The following is a 26,376-nucleotide window of genomic DNA, read 5'->3' as shown; positions in this document are numbered from 1 at the left end:
GTGCCTACGACTTCAAGCCCATTATTCAGGCAGAGGTTCTGGCTGTTCAGCTGTTTTCTTCAATGGGCCCTTCATTCTTTTCACTTGGGTGATCTGTTTGATCTTGATAATCTGTCTGACTTGCTTTGTTTAATCCATCTTGTCTTTTTTTTTTTTTTTCTTTCCTTCTCACCCTCAGGCTTAGTACTCCATGAACTAGTTACATGTGTTTAGCTGGTTATGAACAGTAGTTCTTTAGATACTACTTTGAAATCTGATATTTCCGGAAGCTTTACAGTGAGATTTCAAGATTTTTCTAACATATTCTATGGATTCCTTAGATTACCTTTGGCATTGCATGTGAGATGTGACTTACTTTGTGTGTGATGTCAGGTGTCTTGTGATGCTTCTGGGTTTCCAATGTGTGGGGCTTCTGTGGCTGATATCCACAGATGGATGTGGTAGGAGAAAGGACCATGGAAGCAGACAGACACTTGATTAATGGGATGTCCATCATCTGCTGAAAATCAGGACCTGGCAGCATCCCGTGGGTTAGGGCTTCAGGAGCTGGTACACCACAGGATATGGAGAGGAGCCCCAGTGCTGTGTGATGGGTGTGTGCGGTCTCAGAATGGCAGCTCTGAGATGTGGAAGCCAAAGGTACAAGGCTTGTGCTGTTGGCTCTGACAGGCCAGTTATGAGCACACTAAAGTACTGAAAAGGGGGTTGCCTCCTTCCCTCCATGCAGAGGAGCTCTCTTTGACCCTGAGCTATGCTAATGCTTAGCAGATAGGCTATGATTTCACTCACCAGTAGACAGCAAAAATCCTTTTCCCATACTGGAATACTGGGAAACAATCTTTATCTTCCTGGGCTGGATGGGGCTCTGAGCAACCTCAGAAGTGGAAAATGTCCCTGCCTCACGCATGGCAAGGAGGGTTGGAACTTGGGTGATTTTTAAGGCCCCTTCCAACCCAAACCATTCAATCATTTGGTGAAGAAATCTCAACAGCAGAGGAGTTCTTCAGTTGATTCTGAGCTGTTTAGGAATCATTGCCTAGTTTATAAACATTTGAAGGAAGACAACAAACCTGAAGGGCTATTGTTAAACTTCATAATTGTTAACGGAATTTAATGTAATTAGGAATAGTACATTACTTATTTGTAAAACAGGAAGTCTATTAATTGCTTCTATATTTTTAGAATCTGATGTAGAAAGTTTGTAAACTTCAGCCTATTTCTGAAGCAGCCAGGAAGCAAAAGCTGCAGTCCAGAAGAAGGAGGACGAGTTTTGAGTCAGCCTTTCAGATTGAACTTCATATGCAGTCAGTTTATTTGTTTATTTATCTGTAGTGCACTGTTCCCAGTTTTGTATGTGATGGAGAAATGAGCTATGTGAGGTACTTATTTGCTTCATTTTGCATATGTGGGACAGTAATTTTGTTTCTGCTTATGTACAGTAACTCCTATTTCACTTTTTTCTTTATGTATTTCCATTTTACAATTTTACTTTAGAATGTTAGAAGGGATCCCATGGAGTTGTCATGTGGCCTCTAAGAGGTATTTTTTAAACTATTTTTCTATAAGTTCAGCTTCCTGATGTTTTTTTTTTGAGCTGTAAGGGCATTTTCAGACTATCCTTGGATGCTTCTTGTGGAATATCTATCGCGGCAATTGTACCTTAGAGAAACTGCCTTTGGAGTTACGGTGTTACACACCGTGAATGTAATTGTTCTCATTTTTTTAACATTTTGTATGTTATAATGAAATGATAAATGAGGTTTCATTGATAGTGGTATGAATTAGTCTTTCATTTTGTATGTATTCGACAACATATGAGGGAGGCATTTTTCATATCTAAGATCATATTTTGTTAAAATCAGCATTTTTTACAGATACCTTTTCCCCACTCCCACTCCTTTTATTACAATGTGATTCTTATTATTACATCTGTTAGTGAAAAATTATTATAGTAAGATCATTTCTAGAAGTAGTACTTCGAATCTAGAAGTAGATTAGCAGGTAGAAAAGCTGTAAGCCTGGATGCTTGGAAATTTTCATGGGTTGGCTCATAAGCTGAAGCCTGAGATTTACTGAGGGGAGACTGCAGGCACTCATAAGGGAGAGAGGCTCTTGATTATAAGGAGGCAGAAGGCACGTGAGCAAGGTAAACTAAAATTCTCATTATGGGCCTGTACAACTATGTCTTAGTATTCTTTTTGTTTTCAAATCTTTCTCAGTAATGTCAACTGTACGTGTGAGCATGGGGTTTGCAGAGAGCAGAATATTGTGACTCAAGTTCTGTCACATATCCGTGAAAGAAAATTCTGCATTATTATTAACATCTTTTGAGATTTTAATCAGTTGGGCATTTTCTTATCATAAAGCATCCTGAGTTTTACTTGCACCAAAATAGTGTAAGTTATTTAGAAACCAGGAACGTGTAAAACTAGAACTTGTTTTTAAGGGAGTGATGACAAGTAATGCTAAACAAAAGTTGAAAAATATTTTTTCAAACTTGTGTTTTTAGATCAAAAACTTGATTCGTGTTTATTCTGAAATGCCCGAATCAGCAAGACTGTGGGAAGTGATGCATAACTGCACAACATTGATTATGTCCTACATGTTCACTGCTCAGTCAGGAAGCCTGAAGCTTAATGTCAAATGCGTGGGTGAGGCAGTTAAGCAGAGCAAAATAAATTGTTCTACTTACGTGCTGCTGAATAGGGGCATTATCTTGGGAAAATCTGTTTCAGTGACTTACTGTACTGTGCGATATTTGTTACTTGGGACTGAACCATGAATGTGAACTATTAGGATCCAAGCTCAAGGTCAAACATTCACTCTTGTTTCTCTTCTGTAATCTCTTGTTTCTTGAAATGCGTTAAAAAAATTGCAGAAATGGTATGAATATTTTTTCCTTAGAGATACAGACTGTACATCTCAAAAACTTCCAAGAAAGATGGTAAACATTATTTCCTCATCTGTAAAATGGGGTAATAATGCACTGAGAAGTAGATGACAATACTTAGATTTCCTGGTAGGATCACAGTGAGTCTTGAGCTTATGTCTCTTGTTTTTATATTTTTCACTTTTCTAAAGTATCCTCAGTCTCATCCTCGCTGTCCTTTTAGAATTTCATACTTAATATTCAATATTGTTGCAAACCATGGATTGACTAATTTGAGTTTTAAAAATTTCACTTTCAAATTGTAGAAGGTTGAGAAGTAAGATGTCTATTAGATCATTTCCAATTCAAGGAAAGAATGAAGACTGCGGATGTTTGGACTAGATGTAGACCTTACACTTCTGTGGGAATCTAGCTTCCATTATACATTTTTTGAAGACAAGGGCTGTTCTTTGCACGTGCTATTTTTCTTTCTTCCTGTAATTAATGATTTAACAGCTGCATTACCTGATTTCTGATTTATTTGAATAAAATTTTGCTGTTAGAAAATCAGTGAAAAGTGTTATTTTTCTAGAGCATGCATTTTAACTTTGTTATTAGAAATGTATTCCCATATTTTACTCAATTTATTTGTGAAACTCAGTAGTAAGACTATTTATATCCTTAATAACTTGATTCATAAGGTGAAATACGTTTGTTCAACTGGATGATTTTCTAATGATCAGATAGAATGAGTTGTAGATGAGAAACAGCATGGTTACTTTTCCAAGGACAGTAGTACCCAAAGAGCTGAAAATGTTTAGGTAAAGTGTCTCTGTCAGGACCTGGTTTGCAGGCAGCAGTAGTAACTGAATATCCATTTCAGTGTATCCTTTCACTTACATCATTGGAAAGAGCTTTCGGTGGAAATTTTCATCAGTTGTCATCAGTATCTTGAAAGACAACCTATGTCTTGTAAAACTAGGATGCATAGATTTAGTGCAAGTTGAAACAAGACTTTCTGCTTTTGTAATGAATGTCTGACTAATGTACAGTTGGAGGGGAAAAATACTTTATTGACTGTATCCATAAATAACATTTCCATGACTTTTTTTTTTCCAAGTTAAGACCTGAAACCATGTTTCAGGAGGGGATATACTCCCTGTGACAAAATGACTGTATTTTACATGTAAGGGTGATCAGAATTACTATACTCAATGATATTTTGGTGCATTTTTAATAAAAAGCATTTCTAAACTCTCTGCACAATAATTCTAATTACACATGTACTATAATAGTATGTATGCAGCTAAATCCTGTATAGGTTTGCATCTCAATTGAAGTGTGCTGCAGCATATGAGGATCTTCTCTGATTAAAAAATAGAAGCCTTGATGAGGAGATTTCCAATTAAGGTAGTTGTTCATATCCAGCATTGAAAGGGACTAATCTGAATTAAATTTTAAAAAGGAAATTGCAGCAATAGGATTGCTTTTCCAGATGAAGTTACTTGATTGCTATCAAATTATAGCACAAATTAAGAAAAATGCTCTTAATATTCATATATTTTTATTTTGCTTGCATCTGGGACATGAAGGATCTTTGTCTTGACCCAGTGATGCAGTTTTCTAGTTTGTGTAGCACAGAAAAAAACCAGATCATTCTTGACTTAAAGCATATGATGCCAGTTTTAATTCTTCAGATGCTTGCAATTTGTTACAGTACTCTTGACCTCCAGGATGGTCTGCAAATCCTGGGGTGATGCCTGTCTTCTCTGGGTATTCAAACAGTTGTCAGGACAAAAGACAGGAGCAGGGCTCATTCACTAAAAAAGTTATGTGTCCTAAGCGTATGTTTGGGAACCTCTTCCTTTCCCTGGTTTACTTTTTATTCATATTTCTCTCATTCCTCAAACATTTGTAGGTCATGGCTTTTCTATTTGTAAAGTAAATATATTGCTACTGTGCTCAATAAAACCATATGCTTGTGTCGGATTCAGCAAGGTCTTTGGCAGAATGTGATTGTGATCTAGGTGGGTGTGCTGCTAGATGGGGGGAAGCCTGGTGGGATGGTTGGTTTTGGAGGTGGCTGTTTGGCTGTAACTTGAGGCTGGTAACCAGTGGAGAGCCCCAGCTGTCCATCACGGGTTGGAGTGTCCAGTTTAATGTTATGCATGAAGTGGAAGCCCACCAGCCCTTGCTGATGGAGTCGCAAGTGGCACCAAACTGGGGAAAAGGGGTGGGCAGTGGATATGCTTGAGATTCAGGCTGTCATTCGGAAGGGCTTGGGTGGATTGGAGGAGCTGGCTGGCAAGAACTGTGGAATTCAGCAATGAGGAAGGTAAGGTTACACACCTAGGAAGGAATGTCACCTCGGAGGGGAAGGGTTCCTCTCACTCAGCACTTGTCAGACCACGCCTGCAGTATTGCATCCAATTTTGTGTCCATATCTCACCCCAGTACAAGAGAGATGTGGATAAAACTGAGCAAGTTCAGCAAGAGGCTGCTACCATGCCAGGGAGTGGCAGCACTGCCCTGGAGGAGAAAGACACTTCATGGGGGCCTGGCAGGGTGCTCCCACCAGCTGGCAGACTATGAGGAAGGGGGCAGGACCACAGACTGTGGTCATAACTGAGGTAAGAGTAGTTCTAGCTAGATAAAAGGACAATGCTTTTTTCTAGGAGGACAACAAAACAAGGCATCAGGATGCCTGATATGGTCATGCTGTCTGTCTTTAGAGATTTTTCCGTATCTCAGTAGATAAAGCAGCCTGGTCTTACTTAGCAGTGGGCTTGGCTTGGAGCAGCAGGTTGTACTACATGTCCTGCTGTCAGCCAGAATGAATCTATTGAGCAGTGATTCTGTAATTTGCCTTGCAATAATAACCTGTAGAGGAGAAGAACATAAATAGTAAAAAATTAGTAGTGCTGATTTCACTGTGATCAGGATCCTTTCTGATCAGGACAAATCTACAAATGCAATCTTTGCTTCCCTCTTCTTTTCCCTTCCTCTAGGTGATGTACTGATCAGGAATCTAGGTGGAGAAATATTGTAAGTAATACCCTTTAAAAAGAAAAATTAGAAAATCAATCTTCAGCCATGTTTCGGGGGTGTCTCTGTAGATTGCTTCTTTTTCAGGGCTTGCTGCTGCTGCTGTATTTTCTCTGGCCTTGAGCAGGATACTGTTCGGTGTGAGAAAGAGGAGCAGAAAAAGAAGCAGAATAGCTTTTGTTGAAGTGGAGTCTCTATTCATTCTGAAAAATGTGCATCTCTGCAGATCTGGCCTTGTTTGAATTGCTGTAAGAAATAGAATGTTGCCCAACTTTGAGCCAGGAATTGGGCTTCCTATTAATTTTCTACCTGAACCTTTGTACTTCCTTTTTTATTCAATTTCTTGTGATTTCAGTAATCTTCTTAGCTAAACTTATGAACAAAATTCATATAGAACAGAACTCTTAGCTATTAATAAAACCAAATATACATTAAAATAAATAATGATCCAGTCTTGATATAGACTTCTTTAATGGCATACAGCATGGGATGGGAAGCTGTCATAATATAAATGGCTGCTTCATTCATACTCACTGTAGACACCTTTTAAAAAATTACAGTCTATATGTTTCTCAGGAATAACTTGTATGGAGAACAAATTGTACAATTTGTTTATTTTGTCTGTAAGTGAGCCTTCTTGAGCTCTCTTTCAGGAGGAAAAAAATAGGAAATTAACCTTCTACCTTCTGCCTTCTTTTATCTTGTCATTTCTGTGCACTGCTGGAAGAGTCTTCATATCAAATTTCAGCAAGATTTACTTCCCAATGGGAGTTCTGTAGTTCTAGGTGTAAGAAGACTCAATTGAACATTATACAGCAATTTTTACTAAGTGATGTGGATGCATTCATGGGCTTTGCCTTTGCAACTTTTGATGTTGTTTGGATGGTGTTTTTTTCAGTTTAACTTTTAGACTTTCAGGCTCTCTCAGATACATCGCATTTCTACTTGGACTAAGCTTTTCCCACAAGTCACAGTCTGTTGGAAATCAGTCTGCTTGATTCAGCTTCTGTTTCTTATTATAAAATGTTCATTCTCTCTGCAGTGTTAAGAGTGAATAATCTTGATGTTGCTGCAGTTACAGTGCACACACCCTAAAGAGAAGGCATGTGAGTCATCCTTACAGTTCTTAGGGTGATAGAGATGAGAAAGCTTGGCAGCCTGTGCCCTTTGGGAGCTCAGTACCTAAGTACTGTGCCTCCAGGTCTGAATACTGCACTTCCTTGTAGTTTTGCCAGAGTTTGTTCCAGTCCCATTTTTGTTGCATTCTGACTTCTGCACAAGTAGTGACTGTTGGAAAATAGTTTTGTTGAAGTGGAAATGCAGATGTTGATCAGTATTTGTAATCCTTTAGTTGAGAACTGATAGTCTGTTGTTTGTCCCACAATTAGAGGAAATCATTGAACAAAATCAGATACGCAGATGCAGCTGAGAAGCCTAGCCCTGGAGGCAAAAGAAGTTACCAGAGGTTAGGAGAAAGGAAAACTGAGTCTCAGAGAGGAATGTTGACATTCTTCTATAGTCTTTGGACAAGTATAAAGGTGTCTTTGCCTTTGTTTTGTTTGCTGAAACTGCCCTTTGCTGTGGAATGAGAATTTCAGTCCCACAAATTTTGGAGGTATTAGCACTTTGAGGTTGTGAGGGTTGCTGTGGAACATCACAGACTCCCACTTCCTTCAGTACAGCTTCCATGGTCAAAGGTGAGCGTAGTTGGTGGAAAATTTGAAGTGTTAGGAGCTGTCCTTAGGGGCCATTTCACACTTAGATGAATTTGGTTTCTGGTGTCAGTGCCATTGGAGATCTGACTGCTTTAACTGTGGGGACTTTTCTGCTTTAGAAACATTGTCTGTGAATATCTGGTTTTAATGTGGTATGTGGTATTTACATATCAGCTTAAAACATAGAAAGCATTGCAAACTTGGTCAGGAACTGAATATATTGCAGTATAATAAGGGATGTGTTTGTTTTTTCTTTTTTTTCCTTCAAAATGCTTGCATTTAATATGATTATTCCTGATTTTTAGTGTCAAACTTAGGAAGTTACTAGCTAAACACCTGGAATGTAACATGGTATTGTGCTAAAAGTAGGGGTTTTTTAACAGTAGTCCCTTAGGCTTGGAATAGTTGGGGTTTACCTAGATTGGTTCAGCTATAAGTGGGCAGGTAAACTGGGAACTTAAAAAATTGGAAAACTATCTTTCCTCTTCCAATCTGTAAATATGAGTAAGAATTACCTGTTTCTTCTAACAGTTTGGCAGGACAGGACTGGATGGAAACATCCGTAAGCAGACATTGGAAATGAGGGCCAATGTTTGCACAGAGCGGGTCAGATGCCTTTGGTAAAGTGCCCAGGAGCTCCTTTGCCTCTCCCCCTGTACGTGGGACACACAGGGGAAACAGGGGGACGAGGGGGAAAGGAGACAATCTGTAGACCACCTTTGTGGCCCACAGCAGCCATAGCTATCTCTACCCTCACATGAAGCAAAGAAGGCAATGATGAGGCGATTCACCAAGGCAGGTGAATTCCTTTCACATCTGGATGCCAGTGGGAAATGTTAAACTTTCAGCTAATTCTGAGACCTTTTTTCTGTCCCTTTGTTCCTGTGATTGCTGTGGAGTCAGGAAAGGTGCAACCTGAGTCATTAGACAGAATTTATACTGGTTTGAGAAAACAATGTTACATGGGGGAAAAGAGCTCCATATTTTTATAACCTCTATGTAATTTTGAGTAAGTTGGGGCAGTTGTTCAGTTATTCCTATTTGTAATTTTATGATGGAATACGCATGTATATAATAGCACATGTTTCATGTTTAATAAGGATATTTTCTTTTTGCAGTTTTTTAAATTCCTTTGGAACCAAATCTTAATATTATGTGTCATAAAAGTTGTTAATTTTTTAAATATAATTTTATATTAAAGCAAGTAACATCTACTCAGTGGTCTAGATGCTGCATCTGGAATTCGGTGTTCACTGTGAGACCCCAGTACAAGTGAGGGACTGGCAAACTGGAGCAAGTCCAGTAAAGGCCCGTGCAATGGCTGGGGGTGGGAAAAGGTCGGGAGAGGCTGAGGGAAGCATGTTTGTGTCATTTTGAGAAGAAAGGACTGAGGGGGATTGAATTGCAGTCTTCTGATTCCAGTGGTGGGGTTGGAAAGAAGGCTGAGCCAGGCTTTTATCAGGGGTGCACAGCAGGAGGATGAGAGGCAATGGCTGCAAGGCTAACTCCAGTTGGGCTTATGGGAAAACCTCTTTCTGGAGTTCCTGGTTAAGCTCAGGAGCAGGATGCTCTTGGGGGTGGTGAAACCTCCACCTTTATGGGGTTTCATAACTTGGGGAGACAAAGGCCCTGAGTAACCTGATTTAATTTTGACAACACCTGTCTTGAGTGTATGAGAAAACATTCAGACGCCCCTTTCAGCTTAATTTGAGCTTTGATTTTCACAATTATTGTCTAAATGCACCTGTAAGCTGTGCTGTGTAACTGTTAGCAGGACAATCAATGGGAAAAGCACTTGACCTACAAATGCAAATATACCATATACTGCTAGTCAAATTAAGTAATCTGCCATAATCTTGATTTAAATACCTTTAAATTGAGTTCGTTCTCCTGCCTCTCAAAAGAAGAGTGAAAAACTTCTTTGATATATGGTGCTATTAGAGATCGTTCATAAGTGTGATGCCTCCTTCACAATATGGCAATTATTTTCTTTTTGGAGGATATTAATGCAATCTGTAATACGCAAGCTCTCTTTCCTGCTGCAGGGTTTTTCTCAGCATCTAAAAAGTAGTGAAAAATATGTGGAACTTCAAGATGAGTTAATGTAACGTATAAATCAACCCCTGAGGCATTCTTAAGTGAGAAAGTGTATCTTTCTTCTCATGAATAACTGCACTGTTCAGATGGGAGCAAGCAGGTCAGTGGGTAGGACTATAACACTGGGTCTGTGTCCTTCTTTGACACAATTCTTGTGTAATTCGAAGCATGTCACTGTGAGCTAGATCAAAATGGAAATCAAGCTGCATAGCTCAGCTCTGTGTCTTGTTAATATTTGCTGGTGAGGAAGGAATTTATTTTAAAAAATCATTATTTGAAGTTAACTTCGATAGATGTTTAAAAGCTTGTGTCATATATTTAAAGAAAAAAAAATCATTCTGAAAGCCTTTTAGCTACTCTTAAAGATACATTTGGAAAAGGTGCTGAGACTCACTTTCAGAGGTTTGCTGGCTATTATAGGTATCACACTTGAAAAACTATGCTTCAGCCATGAGCAGCTTTAAAAAATATAAAAAATAGCCATTTCTTCAAACCATAGCTATCCCTTCTTTTGGCTGACAATTTTGGTGTGGCAGGATGCATTCCAGCCATCTATAAGCAGGAACATGCCTTGGAGCTCTGCAGATATAAACTGTAGAGAAGCTTTAGAAGGAACATTGTATAGTGAAGCACATAGAATTTATTGTGTTACAGACAGATGTTGTATATGTGGGTGAATCCTTTCTGAGCCTTGGCTCTGAAGCTACTTGATTTTGTCTAGGACTGGATTAAGAGTTACCAAAGCTTAAGACAGTTAAAAAGGGAATTTTGTATGCTTAGTAAATGAAATTGTTATGAATTGTCTCATCATAATAGGATCTTTTGCTACTAGAGTTGTTATCCTTCCTGGCACATCAAACCGATAATTCACTCTTGCAAACCTAATGTTAAGGAGGAAAATTGCCTGGTGCCTCTTAGGGTTGATCCTTTTTTGCAGCTTTTTTTTTTTCTATTCACTGCCACTTTTTATGTAAGTGACAATTGATGATTTTACCTTGGTATCCTGATCCATTTAGTTTAATATTTTGCCACTGTACCTTGAATTTCACTGTCTCCTTCAGCTTAATCTTTTCGTATTTGGGCTATGGAGACTTTCCGAGGGCTTGAGCTGTTTTGTTGCCAGCAGAAGAGATAACTTCTTCAGATTAACATCTATGGGCCACTCAAGAGTAGGACAGAAAATTCAGCATTGGCTTTTCCTCTGTCTTTTGCAGCTTTTGGAAACTTTTCCTTCTCAGCCTTATTCTGAAATCTGTCTTTTTGACATGCTATCTCTTGAGTTAGAGTGAAAATGGGCTGAGAGCAGAGTGTGTGCATTGCTTAGTACAATAGGTTTTCCTTCTGGATGATACTGAAATGTCACTATTAAGTAGCATTATAGGGAAGGAGGGATGATGTCTCTCATGGGTTCTGGGCTTTGCTCTCTTCAGTTTTGTATTCAGTAACAGAGTAGGGGAATGTTTTGTAGAGTTTTTTTCTTTAAAACATGAGATGTGGCATTTGAGAAAAGATGAAAAAAAAGATCCACAGGAACTTGCTCGCTAGTGCTTCACTCTCTTTAGGAAAGGTGGAAGTAAAGGGACTCAAGCAGAATTTTTAAGATCAGCAAACAAACCCAACAACAACCAAAAAACAACAAAAACCAGTGGAAAGAAGCTGTATAGTTAAAGTGTATAGTTAAAAGTTGTTATTTCTGATTGCTGAATAGAGAAAAGCATCCTGAAAACTGATAAGCTTCCTAGAATTTTTATTCTTCACTCCTTCACAAAGATTTTGAGATGGATTATGTACTCCAAACAGACATTGAAATAACATATTTGGTAATCTCCTTGTGATTGTCACAGTGGGAACTGCAGAGTATCAAACAGTTTAAAAACTTCATCTTTCTTCAGCTGGCTTACTGAGATCATTGAAAGAATTGGCTCCAATACTGAGGGCTGTGTACATAAAAATTTGGACTGTATTCATATGGAAGCAAGAAGCCAGGCAAATTTCCTCTCTTCCATAATGATATTAGCTAATAGGTATGAGCTTGGCCAAATTGAAAAGGAGTGTCTCAATATTTGGAAATTGTGTTCATCTGCAAAACATGTTCCCTTCATTTTTGCAGAGTTTTCCAGTCTGCTAAAGGTGTGCTGGGTACACTAGAATGGACACAGAGGATTTCCCTCCACCACCACCACCAGAAGGTAATTGAAATAGTTTGGAGTTTAAAGCCAATTTTTCTGTAAGAATGTGATTATCTTTCTGGCAGTGATTTTACCTCTGCAACATTCCCTTTCCCCATAACACCCTAAGGCTTGGACCCAGTGGTATTCTGTTGAAACATGAGCTTCTGTCATCTACCCTGTCTTCTTCTTGGACTTCACTTGCTGGTGTAGTTAGAACGTGATGGGAGGAAACCTGGGAGCAACTGGTCCTTGCAGTCTAAATCTGAAAATATGTGTTTTCTGTGGCAGAGTACAGACACTTACAGAAGAGTATTACAGGTGCTGGACTAAGGGGCTCATTGTGTAAAGTTAACACTCAGTGCCCCTTGCCTGCTGTATACTGGTAGCTGGATGGCCTCTGGTGTAACCCGGGTTTCTGAGGGCACAAAGGTCGGATCTACAGACACTCTCACTGCCTTTTGCGTTTATGCTCAAAGAGAACATTGCATGTGATGATTTTTTTATCCTGTTTGATTTCCTGTAAGCACATAATTGTGTAGTGCTTGCTACTACATATTTTAATACTTAATAGGATTTGGCTTTGGTAGCTGGATGCTGGAAGACTTCATAGAAGTATTATGTGCTTGTTCTGGTCATCCCAAAACATAAATTTACAGAGATCTGTGGTTGAACCTGCTCTTATTTTGGTTAAATTGCTATTATAGTTTGTATAGAAAGTGATTTTTCTATATAATATTATCTATTCCTCATATAGGACAATATTACTTATGGACTTGCACTTTATTATATACATTGATATATGCATATATTAATATATATAAATAATATACATTATTGCCTGTCGCTTGTCTCTACCGGAGCCACTGTCTCAGTTTTGCCCAAGCTAGCTTGAGACTGCGCCCAGACAGGAAAACTCCCCTGCATCCTAGAAACCAGAGGAGCAGTGAAGGGGCTTTTCCCTTTATCACGAGAGAGACCGCGTCTGTGGCGGAGGAAAGGAGTCAGACTTGGTGAGAGGGCAAAATCCAAGGTCTTTATTCCATCCTGGTCGGACACCTGCCTCAGTTCAGCTGCTCTCGCCAAGTCCTGGCCCAAGCCTCGTGTTCCGGGCTTATATCCAGGGGAGGGGCTAAGGGAGGGGACAAACCAACACCCAGTGAGGGATAAGGTGGGAGTGGAACAGCTTTGGAGGGACATTTAAAAAAACCAATGGGAACATAAAGGGATGAACCTCCTTGGCTCTTGCCCTATCATTCGATGTCCTTACCTGAACTCTCCAGAAGCTGGGAGGAACAGCTGAATGACAGACAGGGCCTGTAGGAGGGGACTGGGAGGAGTGACAGGGAAGAGGGGTAGACAAACCTTGGAATAGAACACTTTCCAGAACAACAGGGGAGTACAGAACAAACCATTATAACACAAAACCCAATATGAAAATAAGTAACATAAAATACAATATGAAAACAGCACAATGCAACAATTGCCTATAGGACACTTCACTTAATGTTCACACAGAACTTACATGAAGCCTTTGGAATATAAAAGAAGATTTAATTTTGTTTGGCTGTCACTCTTTAGGAATTTGGGAATTGTCATTCTAGATCAGAACTGCTTTCTCTCTAGTTTAGGCATTGCCACAGATAGAGGTCTGTTACTAGATACTACCTAGGGAGTTGGGTATGTGAAAGAAACAGAAACTTGTGAAATCAGCTTTTAATAGGTTAGATTTCTGGCCAACATTATTGGCAGTTTCATTTATACTCTTGAGATATCACTGAGGTTATTGTTGGCAACAGTTCCTTGGCTGTCCATGTCCTAATCCACATGGTTAGGACCCTGAATTTAGCTCAGTTTTGTTTAGTGACAGTTACTGTGAAACTGTCTCTATGGGATAATCCATCTCCAAAGCAATATAGTGCTGTTGGGGAAGAGCCATCCCTAAGGAATCAATATTTCCACTTGAACATAGGCTGCCGTTTTTCAAAGACAGCCAATAATTGTGGCAACAGCTCCAACTTTGTGCAGCATTTCAGCTGGGATACTCTGACAAGATTTCAGAGTGATGCAGTTCAGTACAATTCCAGTATTCAAGCTCTTTCTCAGCAAAGGTTTTTGTTTCATGTAGAACTATGTGTATCGTGTCCTTATTTTCAGACATGTCAGTTCTTTATAGGCTGGAATTAGATTTATTTAACATAAATTGAGATTCTGCTCTACCTAATCTTGCGTCAATGTCAATTGAAACTTTTCTCTGGCAGGGGAGGAAGGTAAGAGGGGATTTGGAACAGGCTCCCCAGAGACCATCACCAAGCCTGACAGAGTTCAAAAAGTGCTCGGTTAATGCTCTCAGGCACATGGTATGATTCCAGGGTGGCCATGTGCATAGCCAGGAGTGGGACTTTGATGAGCCTTGTGGGTCCCTTCCAGCTCAGAATATTCTGTGATTTCTCTCTCATCTGAAAAAGCTTTGACTGAAACCAGTGGAACTTGAATATTGTTTTAGTTTGCATTGCTAACCCTCTTAAAACATATTAAAGGGATTATCAGTGAAGATAAATTTTAATAATGACACTAAAAGACATTTTCATTCACTTTCTAGATAATTCTCATTACCTGTTATGCAGGTGGAAAAGAAGTGGGGATTTTAGGGCCAAGTATGATAGCAAATACACATAACAACTAACAAATGAAGTTCTATTTTGCATGCATATATACTGGCCATCCATGTGGCTGTTCAGGAGGGGTGAGCAGCACCTGTCAGAGTGCATGGGTAGGTTGTCATAGCTCGTAGTGAGGATGAGATTCCTGTTGGGTGCAGAAGTGTTTGCTACACCATTAAAAAAAATTCTTACTTTTGGCATAATGATTCTAAAATCCTACACTGGGGCCACAGATGAAATCAATTGCTTTCTTTAAAAGAAAGTTCTTATGATGTTACGGGAATTTTTTTGTTTACTTATTTTTTGTCCTAACAAAGATAGTTGTAGTGCTGAAAGTCATCTGGGCTCCTTTCTATCTACAAATGTATACCTTGCACTATAAATCTCAGCTTTATTCTTGTCGAGTAAGTTTTCTATGGTTTTGCCAGGAAACTTCTCCAAACTTATTTTTTATCAATCCTAATGTATACAAAGGAGAAGAATAGTAGTAAACCTTCATCTTTGTCATGGGGTTGTTGCAAGAAAATAGATGAAAGTTTAAATAATGTGTTTTCATTAGCCATAGCCATGTGACTCTATACCTTGTTTATATTAAGGTGCAGTAAAAATTCAATAGTGAAGCTGCTTCTGTCACTACTTGATAAGGAAAAACTACATGTGATAAAAGAAAGGAATATAACATATTTTATTTGTTCTAATTTATTCTCCTTATGCAACTTATCTGTTCATAGGTGCTTGGACACTCCATTCATGCATTGCTAATCAGGTAGTGACAAGTCTGTGCTGGTTACCTTTCCTACCTCAGGGCAAATTCAAGTAGTGAGTAGCTTGGAAAAATTATTGCCTGTGTGTTCTGTCCTCTACATGGCTTTAAAAAGAGCTGCTTCTTTTTCTAGCCGTGATTAAAAATTTTCTAGTATTTTTCTTTGTGTATGTTGAGGGAATGTATGTTTTAGCAACCAGGGAGCAGTTGGAGTAGGGTAGATGCAAAGGCTTCCTTTGCTAAGAGCAAAATCCAAAAGAGTACTTCCAAAATGGATACTTGCAATGATGGTGCTAGCTCATGTCCACTTCTTTAGTGTGTCTGTACATATGAACTTAGGCATGAGGTGCAGGTATTTAGAATTTCTTACATAAAAGAATTCCACGGCTATCTTGTGAAATAAAATAGAGGGTGATTCTTATTCTGTCAACAAAAAAAGTCCTTTCTTGAAAGCTAAATGAAAATGGCAAATTTTATTTTGGCTATAAGTTATATTTATGCTTTTTATTGGTTGCTGTAATGGAATGTCCGTAACCAAACCCATTTTGACAAGAAGAGGATATGCTGTGGACTGCAGACTGTGGAGGGAGGAATTACAAATCTGAGAATCTGGAATCCCATTGAGTCTCTGGTGTACAGTACTTACCTTCACACTGAACAGCTGGGACTGGAGGCTGGATGTTAATGGTAGGATGGTGTTCATCTGTGAGGGCCTGTACTCATGTGATTACTGCTTTATTAGATGTCACGTCTGGCAGTTTTTCATTCTTCTACTTGGAAAATATCTGGTGATCTTGCAAAGTAGAAGTCCTTTTCATTAAGTTAGGACTTGAGTGGTGGTTATCAGGGCCTGTTTCCAAAGCATTTGTTTGCTCTGTTTGTTTGCCTGGCAGGATGGATACCTGAGAAGCAGCTTCTTGCCCAAAGGAAACTGGGGGTACTTTCTGTGTGAAGGAGGCTTGGTTTTGCAGTTTCGTTGTCTCTGAATATGTCTGTCTCTCACTCTTTCTGGTACATGGCACTATGCCTCATATGATTTCTCTGTGAAAACTATTAGAAAGCATTGGGTATATTTCCTCATACTGAGTATACTTTAGGTTTTTTTTCCCATTTATAGAAAATTAACGTAAATGAGCTATTAAAATTTTGAAGTGGAATACTGAGAATTCTCTTTTACTGAAAGTGTTTATACAAGGACATTGTAAGAATTAATTTGAATGCATAGTCTTCATATTATTGCCAAATATTCTCTCTACCTGAGAGAGAATCATCTTCATTTGAGAAGTGTGAGAGGTGCCCTTAAGGACCAAGTGTAGTGAAGAGCTGGATGTTCACTCACCCACACCACTGTCCCCAGTTCCTTGGGTAAAGCTAGATTAGAAGCCTTGTCGTGCTGAAGTTTAAGATTTAAGATGTTCTTTGAAATAAAGTTTTTTTCTAAAACTGGTAATAGACTGAAAATATCTCCTAGACACCAAATTTCTACACCTTTTTATATTAAAAAGTCAGCTGTGTAGACCTGTGAGTGGGGTATTTCTTTGCTCCTGATATGGAGACATGAAGAGCAAAGAGGCCAAGGACTTAAATCTGGATATCCTGTATGGAACTGAGTGCTGTCTTTCCGCAGTTATTTTTTGTTGTTTCCCTGTCAGGGCGAGAACACTAAAATAGTCCTTGCTCCTCTGTCCCTGAGAAGGAAGTCTGGCCTGCGTCCTTGGGTAAGAGTGAAGTAGAAACAACTGTGCTCTCATAAAAGTTTCCATTGGGGTGACCTTATATATTAAAACTAAAAAAACCCCTAAAACAAAAAACCCCGCCAACCCCCCAAAACTGAAACTCAACAAAAACCCCATCAACTTAACAGAAAAATTTTATTTACTCTAGCTGCTGGTGAGCTGCTGTGTTTTGCTGTAGAGACCACTGTATTTCTCTGCCAGGGAAACTGCTTTTTATTCTGTGTCCTATATGTCTTTCTTTCAGATTATTTAGGTGCCTTTTCTACTATTTAGTGAAAAAAAATCATAGTTTATTTATGTTTTAACATTTTTAAGCAGCTAATTTTGTGACTGAGACAAGAAGTGGTTAAATTGGGATTTTTTTAGTATCGACAAGAGAGGCACTTGTATATTTTTTGATGTAGTTTCTGAAAGTACAGAACATTGAAGACCCTAAGATTGTATTTATTTACTGTGATTGGGGAAACAAGACATCGCTTAAATTAAGCTGCAGCTATGAAGGGACTTGGTCTTCGGCTAAACAATATTGTTAGGTATCTATTTTCAGCATACAGACAGTTACAAATGATTGTAAAAAGGGAGCCAAGATTTCAGAAGAATGAGAACAGAATATGAATTGTAGTTATGAATGGCTCCTTGTTTTTGAAACTGGCAATAGCTTGCTGGTGTCTGACATCCCATCTGTAACAGAACAATTTATTTATTTCTAAAGGTCACATTTCTCTCAGTAAATGAAGGAAAATGCATTGTTTAAGGTAAGGATTAATCATTTAATGTGACAATTCAGACAAGCTGTGTAATGAAGAGTAACAAGAAAACTCCCTTTGCAAAAACCATTTATGGTATCACATGTCGCTCCTAATTATGTATTTTTTAATTCTAACCAAGTATATTTTTGTGTTGGGAAAATAAAAAAATAGAAAGAAAATAAATAGATCAATAAAAAGCTTATTTTTAGGTTTTGTACCCCCAAAGAAAACACAGTATATATAGATGTAATTATGTCTTATTTTATTTTGAAGAAAAATGGTAAAAACTTTGTTAGATGTTTAGAACATGTTAAATGATATTACTGTTATGGATTTCTTGGTGGGTGACTTCATTCTTTTGATAGTATTTGGTGTTTTCTTTCTGAATAGTAGGATGTAGTTGTTTTGTTGATTTTTTTCCTGTTTACTCAGCTGCTATTTAAGGTGACTTGACTTTACTTGCTAGGGACAAGGCCCAGACATGTTAATCAGAAAGTTGATGATGAGATGAAGGCCTTACAGAGGATTGCTGCAAAACTTGAACGCTGGTTGGTGGTGACTAGTATTGATTGCTTTAAAAAAACCCCAAAATTGTAAAGGAATTTGTGCTGATTTTTGGGTATTCTTCAATGAACAATTGAAACTATGCTCTGAAATTTTAATTTTAGTGAACCAATATGTAAGAAGAGGGTGAAGTATTTTTTTTTCTATACTTCTTTTGCCTTATTAGGACTTGTATCTGTCATTAACTGGCTGGGATTAATTGCTGGCAAAGAACTGAGAAAAATTTTTTTTTGAGTTTTTTGCTTCTGTTTCACTGAACTCAATAAATATTCACTAACCATGTCTTAAGCCTCTGTAGTGATTCTACTCCAGAGTTTACAGAAAGATTCACATTTTTTTATAAATTGTTATAATTCTCTTACCTTGTGCACGAGCTTGTCTCAGATAAAAGCTTGTCTGCATTATAATAAATAAAGTGTATGAATTTTTGAATGAGACATCTCTTAGGTGCTGCTTGCTTTTCCTTAATGAAGGAATTGAAACTATGCCTCATAATCTGAGGAAAAAATACTTGTTAAACATTTTTGGGAGAAGACTCTTCCAACTCCCTGTATAGATTTTCTTTTTTTTCTTCCTTATTGAAGTAATCTTGCTAGCCTTATCATATTTTCATTAAAATGAATACAGAAGATGATTTAGTAGGTCAAAGAAGGGTTGTTGCAAGAATATGTCTTGCTGTTAAACAGTCTGTTGTTGAGCTCAATAACTTTGTTTAAGTGAAAGCATAATTTCTGGATAACCTTCTGGATAGCCTTACACTGGTAGAAGTTTCTCTAGGGGCTGGAAGGGAAGATGCCTGTGCTCCTGTGCCATGGGGATGCCAACTGATAGATGATTCCCAGTCTCTGTATTTCCCCATTCTGTATGTTGGCGGGGGGGACAGTGGGAGATGCGGGTGCTGCCCTGGGAGCAGTGAATTGGCTAGGTATAATTTGTCTGGAGGATCTTAGCAGACTCCTGTATTGCAAAGGGAAGTAGAAGTAGAATTAACTTTGGCTGTGATTGATGTTTCCCCATGCATATCAGATGGTAACCCACTCGTATTTGCATGAGAAGAACACTTGCCAACTGTATTGGGTCTGGCTGAGGAGGAGTCCGTTCTCCCCATAGCAGCTCTCTCAGATCCGGCTGGCATTGTCTCTGCTGGGCGTGGGGGAAGCTTCTGGCAGCTTTTCACAGTAGCCACCACTGTAGCTCCTGCACTACTACTGGCCATGGAAAACAAATACACAAAACCAGTTCTTAACAATTCTTTATATTGGAAGAAATTCCTTCCTGACTTCCATGTGGACTCGCTTGAAGGCCTGAATGGTGATGTTTGCTTCTGGTGGTTTTCTTTGACCAGTCTTGGAGTCAAGGCAGTCCAACAGCCTCAGCAAAAAAGATCAAGATGTGTTCAAATGATAATTAAAAGAAATACTAAGAAAGGGGATGCGTTAAAATGCCCTCCTTATTAGTTGCTGAGATAATGGATTTGTCATATTTTGCTTATGTTATGCTTAGTTTACAAATCAGTCTATCTGATCAGTGCTCTTTGGGCTGAATGGAGGGTGTAAGAAGCCAGCTGAAATCCAAAATATTTCCAGTACTGTCCTGGATTTACAGGACATAAGCATTCTGTTCTAGTTTGTTTTTTTTTTTTGTAAAAGATACAGTAAATTGCTGTAAAATTTAATACCTAGTTTGTTTCTTTTTCCAGAATTCAACAAGGGGAAAGCACAAATAGTTAAATCTTAATTATTTTTAAACTTGTGAACAGGTTGCACTCAGTGCTCAGAGCGTTAGCTGGAGTCGTAATTATTGGGACCAAGGAACCTTTTGGTGTCCAAAATGACAACTGGATTCCTGGAGCTGCATGCATCCTCTGATCCCTGCCTGGGCTGTTGCTGTGGAGGTGGGCTGAGCATATGAATGGCTGCGTGTCAGCATCTGTTGGAAGTCAGAGGCTTCTAGGTGTTCTTAGTGGTACTTTTGAGGGGACCCAGTAAGTACTTCAGTGTTGACATTGCTCAACAAAGGGTTGTTCAGCCTAGACCAGTGATCTGGGATTTAGGCATCCCTTTGCCTAAGTCATCTGAAGGTTCAGTCTAGGAAGTATGTACAGTTGCTGCCACAGTGGAGGAAAAAACGTGATCCAAAAATGAAGTAAAATCTTTTGCTAACTTGTGTCATCCTGGTAGAAAGATGTTGCTAGAATGATCCAAGACCTAAAAACTCAAGCTTTTGCTCTGGTTGGCTTTTAGCTTTTCTTTAATACAATAGTCAGTTTATGCATCTGAGCTGTATGTTTTTTTTCTGTAGAGGTGGGATCTTGTGCTCCTTGGTTTAGATCTCCAGGGTGTGTCTGGCTGCCTTCTGCTTCATAGGGTTCCCAGTTACTTTTAAAGAGCTTTTGTTCCAAGGTATTGCTAGATGATTCAGCAGTTTCATATTGCTAATTAGAGTTAAACAGGCTGTGTGTGGTGGTTCCACGTTCGCAAAATCCTGTTTGCCAAATTTAGTGTAGTAGTCTTAGCGTTCACTTTCTTTTTGTGGGAGAGGATCAGGAGGAGCAACACAGGCTCAAGCTTAAAAAAATAAATAAATAGCTTTATCAACACACACTAAAAGAATGGAAAAGTTGAAAAAAAAAACAACTAAGAAAAAAAAAAGACACTTCAAAACACTCTTCCCTTCCCTTACAAATGGTTAACTTTCTTACAAACAGCATAGAGAGACACAACCTGTGATTTTCAGTCAGTTTCACCGTTTAAACATAATCTTTCATCACTTTGGGAGAGGAGTCTCTAGAGTTCTATGGGCACATTCCCTGCAAGACAAAAACAGTCTTGTGTCTCCCAATGTCACAAATCTGCAACTGCATGGAGTTTTTGCAGATTGTGCTGTTCCACCCATTAGCAGCATTTCCCCTGACTACTTAGGGGTTTCTCAGTGTATCTAGGGTACTGTTTAAGAATGCTTCTTCCAGTACAAAAAAGGATTCTCTTCTTCTATCTCTAAAATCATCTCTATCTCAAAAGAAATAAAGACCTCCTTTTACCCCAGGAGCCGAGGGCTCCAAATCACTTTCTCTCTAAAATCATCTTTGTCTCAAAGGCTGAGACCTGCTTTTACCCCAGGAGCAAGGGGCTTTAGGATTCCCACTTAAATATCAATCGTATCAATCCCCAGCTTTGATTAGAATCAGCATTCCTTCAAACAACTTTAAGATGTTACAAGAAACAGTCCATTTCTCCATAGTTTACACCAGAGAAGTCCCATTAAAAATGTCCCTCCTTCCAATAATATTATCAGTTCTTTCACTCTTGGTCTGCTGACTTCATGCTGTGTCTTTTCTACATCTACTCTGTCTCTTTCTTCTCTCTCTCGGGGAAGGGTTAGGCCTTGGAAGCTCCATGTTGCCAGGAAAGGGTTAAATCTGCCCAGGCCTGCAGTGGCCATGTGCTCTCTGCCAGCAGCAGTCTCTCCAGCTGGGCTTCTCCCCTCCACTCTTTCCCTCTCTGCCCAGCCCTCGGTGACAATCGGGGCGGCCCCAGCCCAGCCGGGCCCATGGCTGTTACCAGGGGCTGGCAGAGATCCCTCCCTGCTCTGGGAGCTCCAGGGCTCCAGGGAGGTTTTTAAAGTAGTTGATGTTAAGCTGCAACCTCTCCTCCCCCGCCGGGAGCCGATGGAGCCCGGCCAGGCCTCGGGGCGGCTCCCCCACAAAGGGTGTGGGAGGAGCAGCAGGCCCCACTCGATGTTACCTGTTCAGCTGGCCAGGAGAAAAAGGGCTGACTTCAACAAAATTTCAGGATTTATATGGGTACTTCCCAAAGTCGCATTTGATGTCCTCAGTGGTCAAAGCAGATGCCAACATCCCAAACTAGCCTCTGTCCTTGTCCTTTCTAAAACAATTCCAAGGTCCTGACAGGGCAACACTCCACATTCCTCCCTAACTAAAAACCAAACTGTGCCAACCCATGACACTGTGTTAGAGAAATGCATATACCTCAAACCATTAGACAGCAATTGTTTCAAAACAAATGGTTGATAACTGATAGAAAAAAGAAGTATAGAAGTAAGTAACAAGCCAGACTGCTCTCACTGGTGGAAGTTTCCTTAAAAATGGTAATTTTTCATAAAATTTTTGACTACACGGTCAAAACTATGTTTTCTAGAAAATTTTTTTCTTTCCTTCGTATGTTGTTTATACCTTATGGTTAGCCAACGTGCTCTGTCCTTGCACTGCCAGAGCTGAATACTTCATTTTTTCGACTACTTTGTAGTTGTCTGCTGTTGATTTCTGTTTCATTAGAACTCTCTGGTTTTCCTATTCCCTGTGTGAGTTGTCCATTTGGCAGCACGTTGTAGGTGAGTTCAGTGGGTCGTGTGCACATTAGGTGAGGCTGAGCTTGGCTGCACGGCCACCATCAGCACGTTTGTTGTACGTCAGCTCAGCTGCCTCCTGGCATTTATACTAATTCAGATGGGTATAAATAGCACCTCGGGGGTGCTAAGAGTTAAGTGTATTAGTATTCCTTCAGTACTAATGGAAAGCTAGTAGCTTTTAATATGGATAGGTGCTTTTCAGCATAGAGCGGGCTCTCTCATGTATTTATGCATAATTCCAAATACCCTCTGTATAGGCTTTCCTTACAGCCCCAGAAAAATTTCTTGATGAAATTCATATGTGCTAACAGAATGCACTAACATGGTGCTGAGATGGAAGAGACATCCTCTGGACCAGGCTTGATCTGTGTTTCTAGTGGTGGCAGGCAATACCAGTGCCACCAGTGTGCTGAGTATTGAAATTAAATGGCCACAAAACACTGATTTTACTTAGCTGCCTTTCAGGTTATCGGGTAGCCAGCACTGAAAAGCACAATGAAGCTTTATTAAGGAGTACAAGTCTGCTGGTGTTGCTTCCACTTTTCTCTGGACAGCCTGGTTCATGTTGTAATGCTTTTATTTTAGACTTTTGATTTTTTGCAACTCAGTTATTTTAAATTTTAGCTAATTAAGACTTAAATTCTTACCTCTGCAGGTAGTTTGTAAACTTCAGGGTTTTTGCTATTTGTAAATCTTTCCTAACATCCACAGACCTGGCCTTTATTTCAAAGAATGAAATTTTTTAGATATTAGGCACACTGTTGCTAGCAGGCTCTCTGAAACTTCAGCAGGCAGATTCATTACTCTTCTGACTCTGGTTTTGAATTTGTTTTTTTATCCAGAAGAACAATATCTGTTATACATGCTCAACAACATAATTAGTATGTAGTGTGTGTATTTGCAAAACACCAAAGAGGCATTTGTACTTGTTTCTTTGTTATTTATTTGCAGGGAACGCCTGTTAATTCATGAGGTATTGCTTTTGTTTCTATCACTGGAAACACTTTTCGCAGAACGTATACTCTTTGGTTTGGTTGGGTTTTTTTTGTAACTGTTTTCCACAGAGACTGGTTGTGGTCATGCTTTGGATTATGTGCGAGCTGTGTGTAATTAGCAGCGTGCTTGTACCACAAGGACCTGTGTTCCCTGCAGCGCCAGCTTAGCACAACTGTGAGGGCAAGGGGAATGAAAGCCCTTGGCTGCGGTCCGCTTCCCGTGGGAAGGAGCGCTCACTCGTGTGTTTTTGTGTACACAGTTTTGTCCTAGAAGTTTATTTTCCCCCAGCAAAATAGATACTTTCCACCCGTGTGACTGTGTGAGAAGGTGATTTATGGATGTCAGCGATGTGCTGGTGGATGTCCTGTGTGACTGGGAAGTGTCAGTGAAGGGTGGTGTTGGCAGAAGCACTTGCTGGTACAGTTCAGCCTTTTTCCTGCAGGGTCCCTCCTGTCCTGCGCCTTGCCGCTCAGGTGCTGGTGCACGTGTTCTTTGAGGAGGGGCAGAAGAGCATTGTGTCAGCTGTGTATTGGAGTATTCTTTTTTAAATAAAGAATATTTAACTGCAGTTTTCTCTCCTGCAACCGAAGAATTAGTGATCACAAGTGGGAGATGCGTGGGTTGAAAATACCACATTTCTTTCTAGCTGTAGGAATGCAACCTTAGTGCTTTCAAGCTCGGAGAAACAAGAGGCTGTCCAGTGGCAACCAAGTTTCTTGAAACCTGTCTTCAAGTTCCCAAGCAGAATATGGGGCAGCTGTTATTTACAAAGTTGGCCAAATCTGGAAGCTTCTGCAGGCATGGGTGTTTCCTAGCACAAGGTTCACCATCCTGACAAACACCGAGGGAAACAGCTTGAGATCCCATTTATCCTGCAGCAGAGTCAGCAGGGTGTGTTTGGCCCCAAATGCTTAGTTTTACAAAATTAATGGTAACTTTAAAAATTGAGTCATTTCCTGGTTATCTGCTTCAGTATGCTTCAGTACTTATTTCTCTTGTACACTTCAATATGGAGCTCAGCAGATTTTTACTGTCTAGAAATATGGGTCTCTAAAGGGAAGGGTATCTCACCAAAGAAATCTCTGGAATGTATCAAGGACAAATAATAAGCATTTAGATTGCTATGTCTGGCAGTTTGCTTTGACTTGTAACCTGTGTAAGTTAGCAAATTTTATAATATCTAAAAATATTCTGGGATAGTAACATTTTAATTTTTTTTTTTTACTAAAAAGTTTTGCATATTTCAAGATACTCAAGTATTTGTAGAAAGCTGAAACATTTGGGGAATTCATTTGAAAGGAAGGTAGGTTTTTGCAGTCCTAAGTGTCTGGCTGTAATCCAAAAAAAAATGAATAAAAAAGATAAATGTTTTAAAACTTCATGTTGGAATAAAAGCAGGCATCTCCTGCCAGTGTGTTTTAGATTCAATTGTATTCATATTTTTCACTAAATAATAATTAGATATATGCCATTTGAAGCATTGTACATGTCTTTCCTTCTTTGGTCATGGTGAAGCGACTAAAAATAGTTATTGATTTCTTTAAAAAAAATAGATGCATTTCTGCTTTTTGTTCCATAATAGCCTGTGAACTTAAAAAAAAAAAAAAAAAAAAAAGAAGTACAACTGATTGCAAAGATGACATTCCTAATTATACAAAAGCTTTCCATTTCTAAAAATATTTTTCAAACCTTAAAACATAAAATATTCCTAATTCTTGGTGGCAGCATGCCTGTTTATGTCTTGGGCTTCCAGATATGTTGTTACTGTGTCCCAGACTGCTGAACTGTTTGTGCTTGAGGTTCTGTTTCATTCTTCCTTTATCACGGTTTTTCATGGAAGAAAATTGACTTCTTCATTTGACTTCTGGGTCATCATGGATTTATGAGATTGCAAGGGGGCACAGACATTTGGGGTGTTTTTATTATTTCTGGTGTGTGCATATTGTATTCAAATGGTACTTGATAGTAAGTGCAGAGTTATTTTATGTTACTTCTGCCTCTAAAATAAACTGTTTAAGAAAACTATTAATGAAGCTTCACTGACATTATCTGGACTTTAAAATAAATGTCACTCTTTTAACTCCTGAGCTGTATTACATTGAACTATAAATAAATTGAGGATAATGGATGGGAAGGCAAATGGTATCAAGAATGCTTTGCAATTTGCAGAGCAACCAAACATTTTTTTAATTTGCTTATGCCCCCGTAAGTCTCTGTAAACACAACCTAAGTGAGCTTATTTTCAAAGTAAATTTAAGAAATGCCATTTCACTGGATAACAGAGCACAGAAGAAGTCATAAATCTGTGTGCTGTGCACAGTTTTGGGAACATGTATTCCTTTTTCTGATTCTAAATTAGCACTTTCATATTTAATTTAACTGGAGGACAATGTTTCCATTATATCAGTCTTGAAAACTCCAAATAGAAATTTTTAGAAATGCGAGAATTTCCCTGAAGCATTTACAAAGCTCACCGGGTGGTATTGCCACAAGATGAACAAGTCCAATCAATTTTTCTATTTTCATTGCTGTGGTTGGCACTTATAAAGCTAAGGATGTGATCAGTGGTGAAAGTGAAAATTGGATTTTTAGTTACTAATTTAATTATCTGAAGTAATTCCAGACAGACTGTCATTCTAAGAA

At 39.0% G+C, this 26,376-nt stretch overlaps 1 protein-coding gene across 3 annotated transcripts in view; it reads left to right on the top strand.

The window, feature by feature from the left end:
- Positions 1-26,376, top strand: part of ARHGEF10 (Rho guanine nucleotide exchange factor 10) — a 110,463-nt gene that overhangs the window by 1,400 nt on the left and 82,687 nt on the right. For all 3 annotated transcript variants that reach the window (XM_040058581.2, XM_040058582.2, XM_040058580.2), the window contains exon 2: positions 11,837-11,915. In XM_040058581.2, coding sequence (XP_039914515.1) covers positions 11,876-11,915 — 40 coding nt within the window. In that variant the 5' untranslated portion in view covers positions 11,837-11,875. The remainder of the gene's footprint in view (positions 1-11,836; positions 11,916-26,376) is intronic.

The sequence above is a fragment of the Hirundo rustica genome, chromosome 3, assembly GCF_015227805.2.
Source record: "Hirundo rustica isolate bHirRus1 chromosome 3, bHirRus1.pri.v3, whole genome shotgun sequence".
NCBI classification, from domain to species: Eukaryota; Metazoa; Chordata; class Aves; order Passeriformes; family Hirundinidae; genus Hirundo; species Hirundo rustica.
The sequence above is the reverse complement of the archived record's forward strand: the minus strand, read 5'-3'. Positions and strand labels throughout refer to the sequence as shown.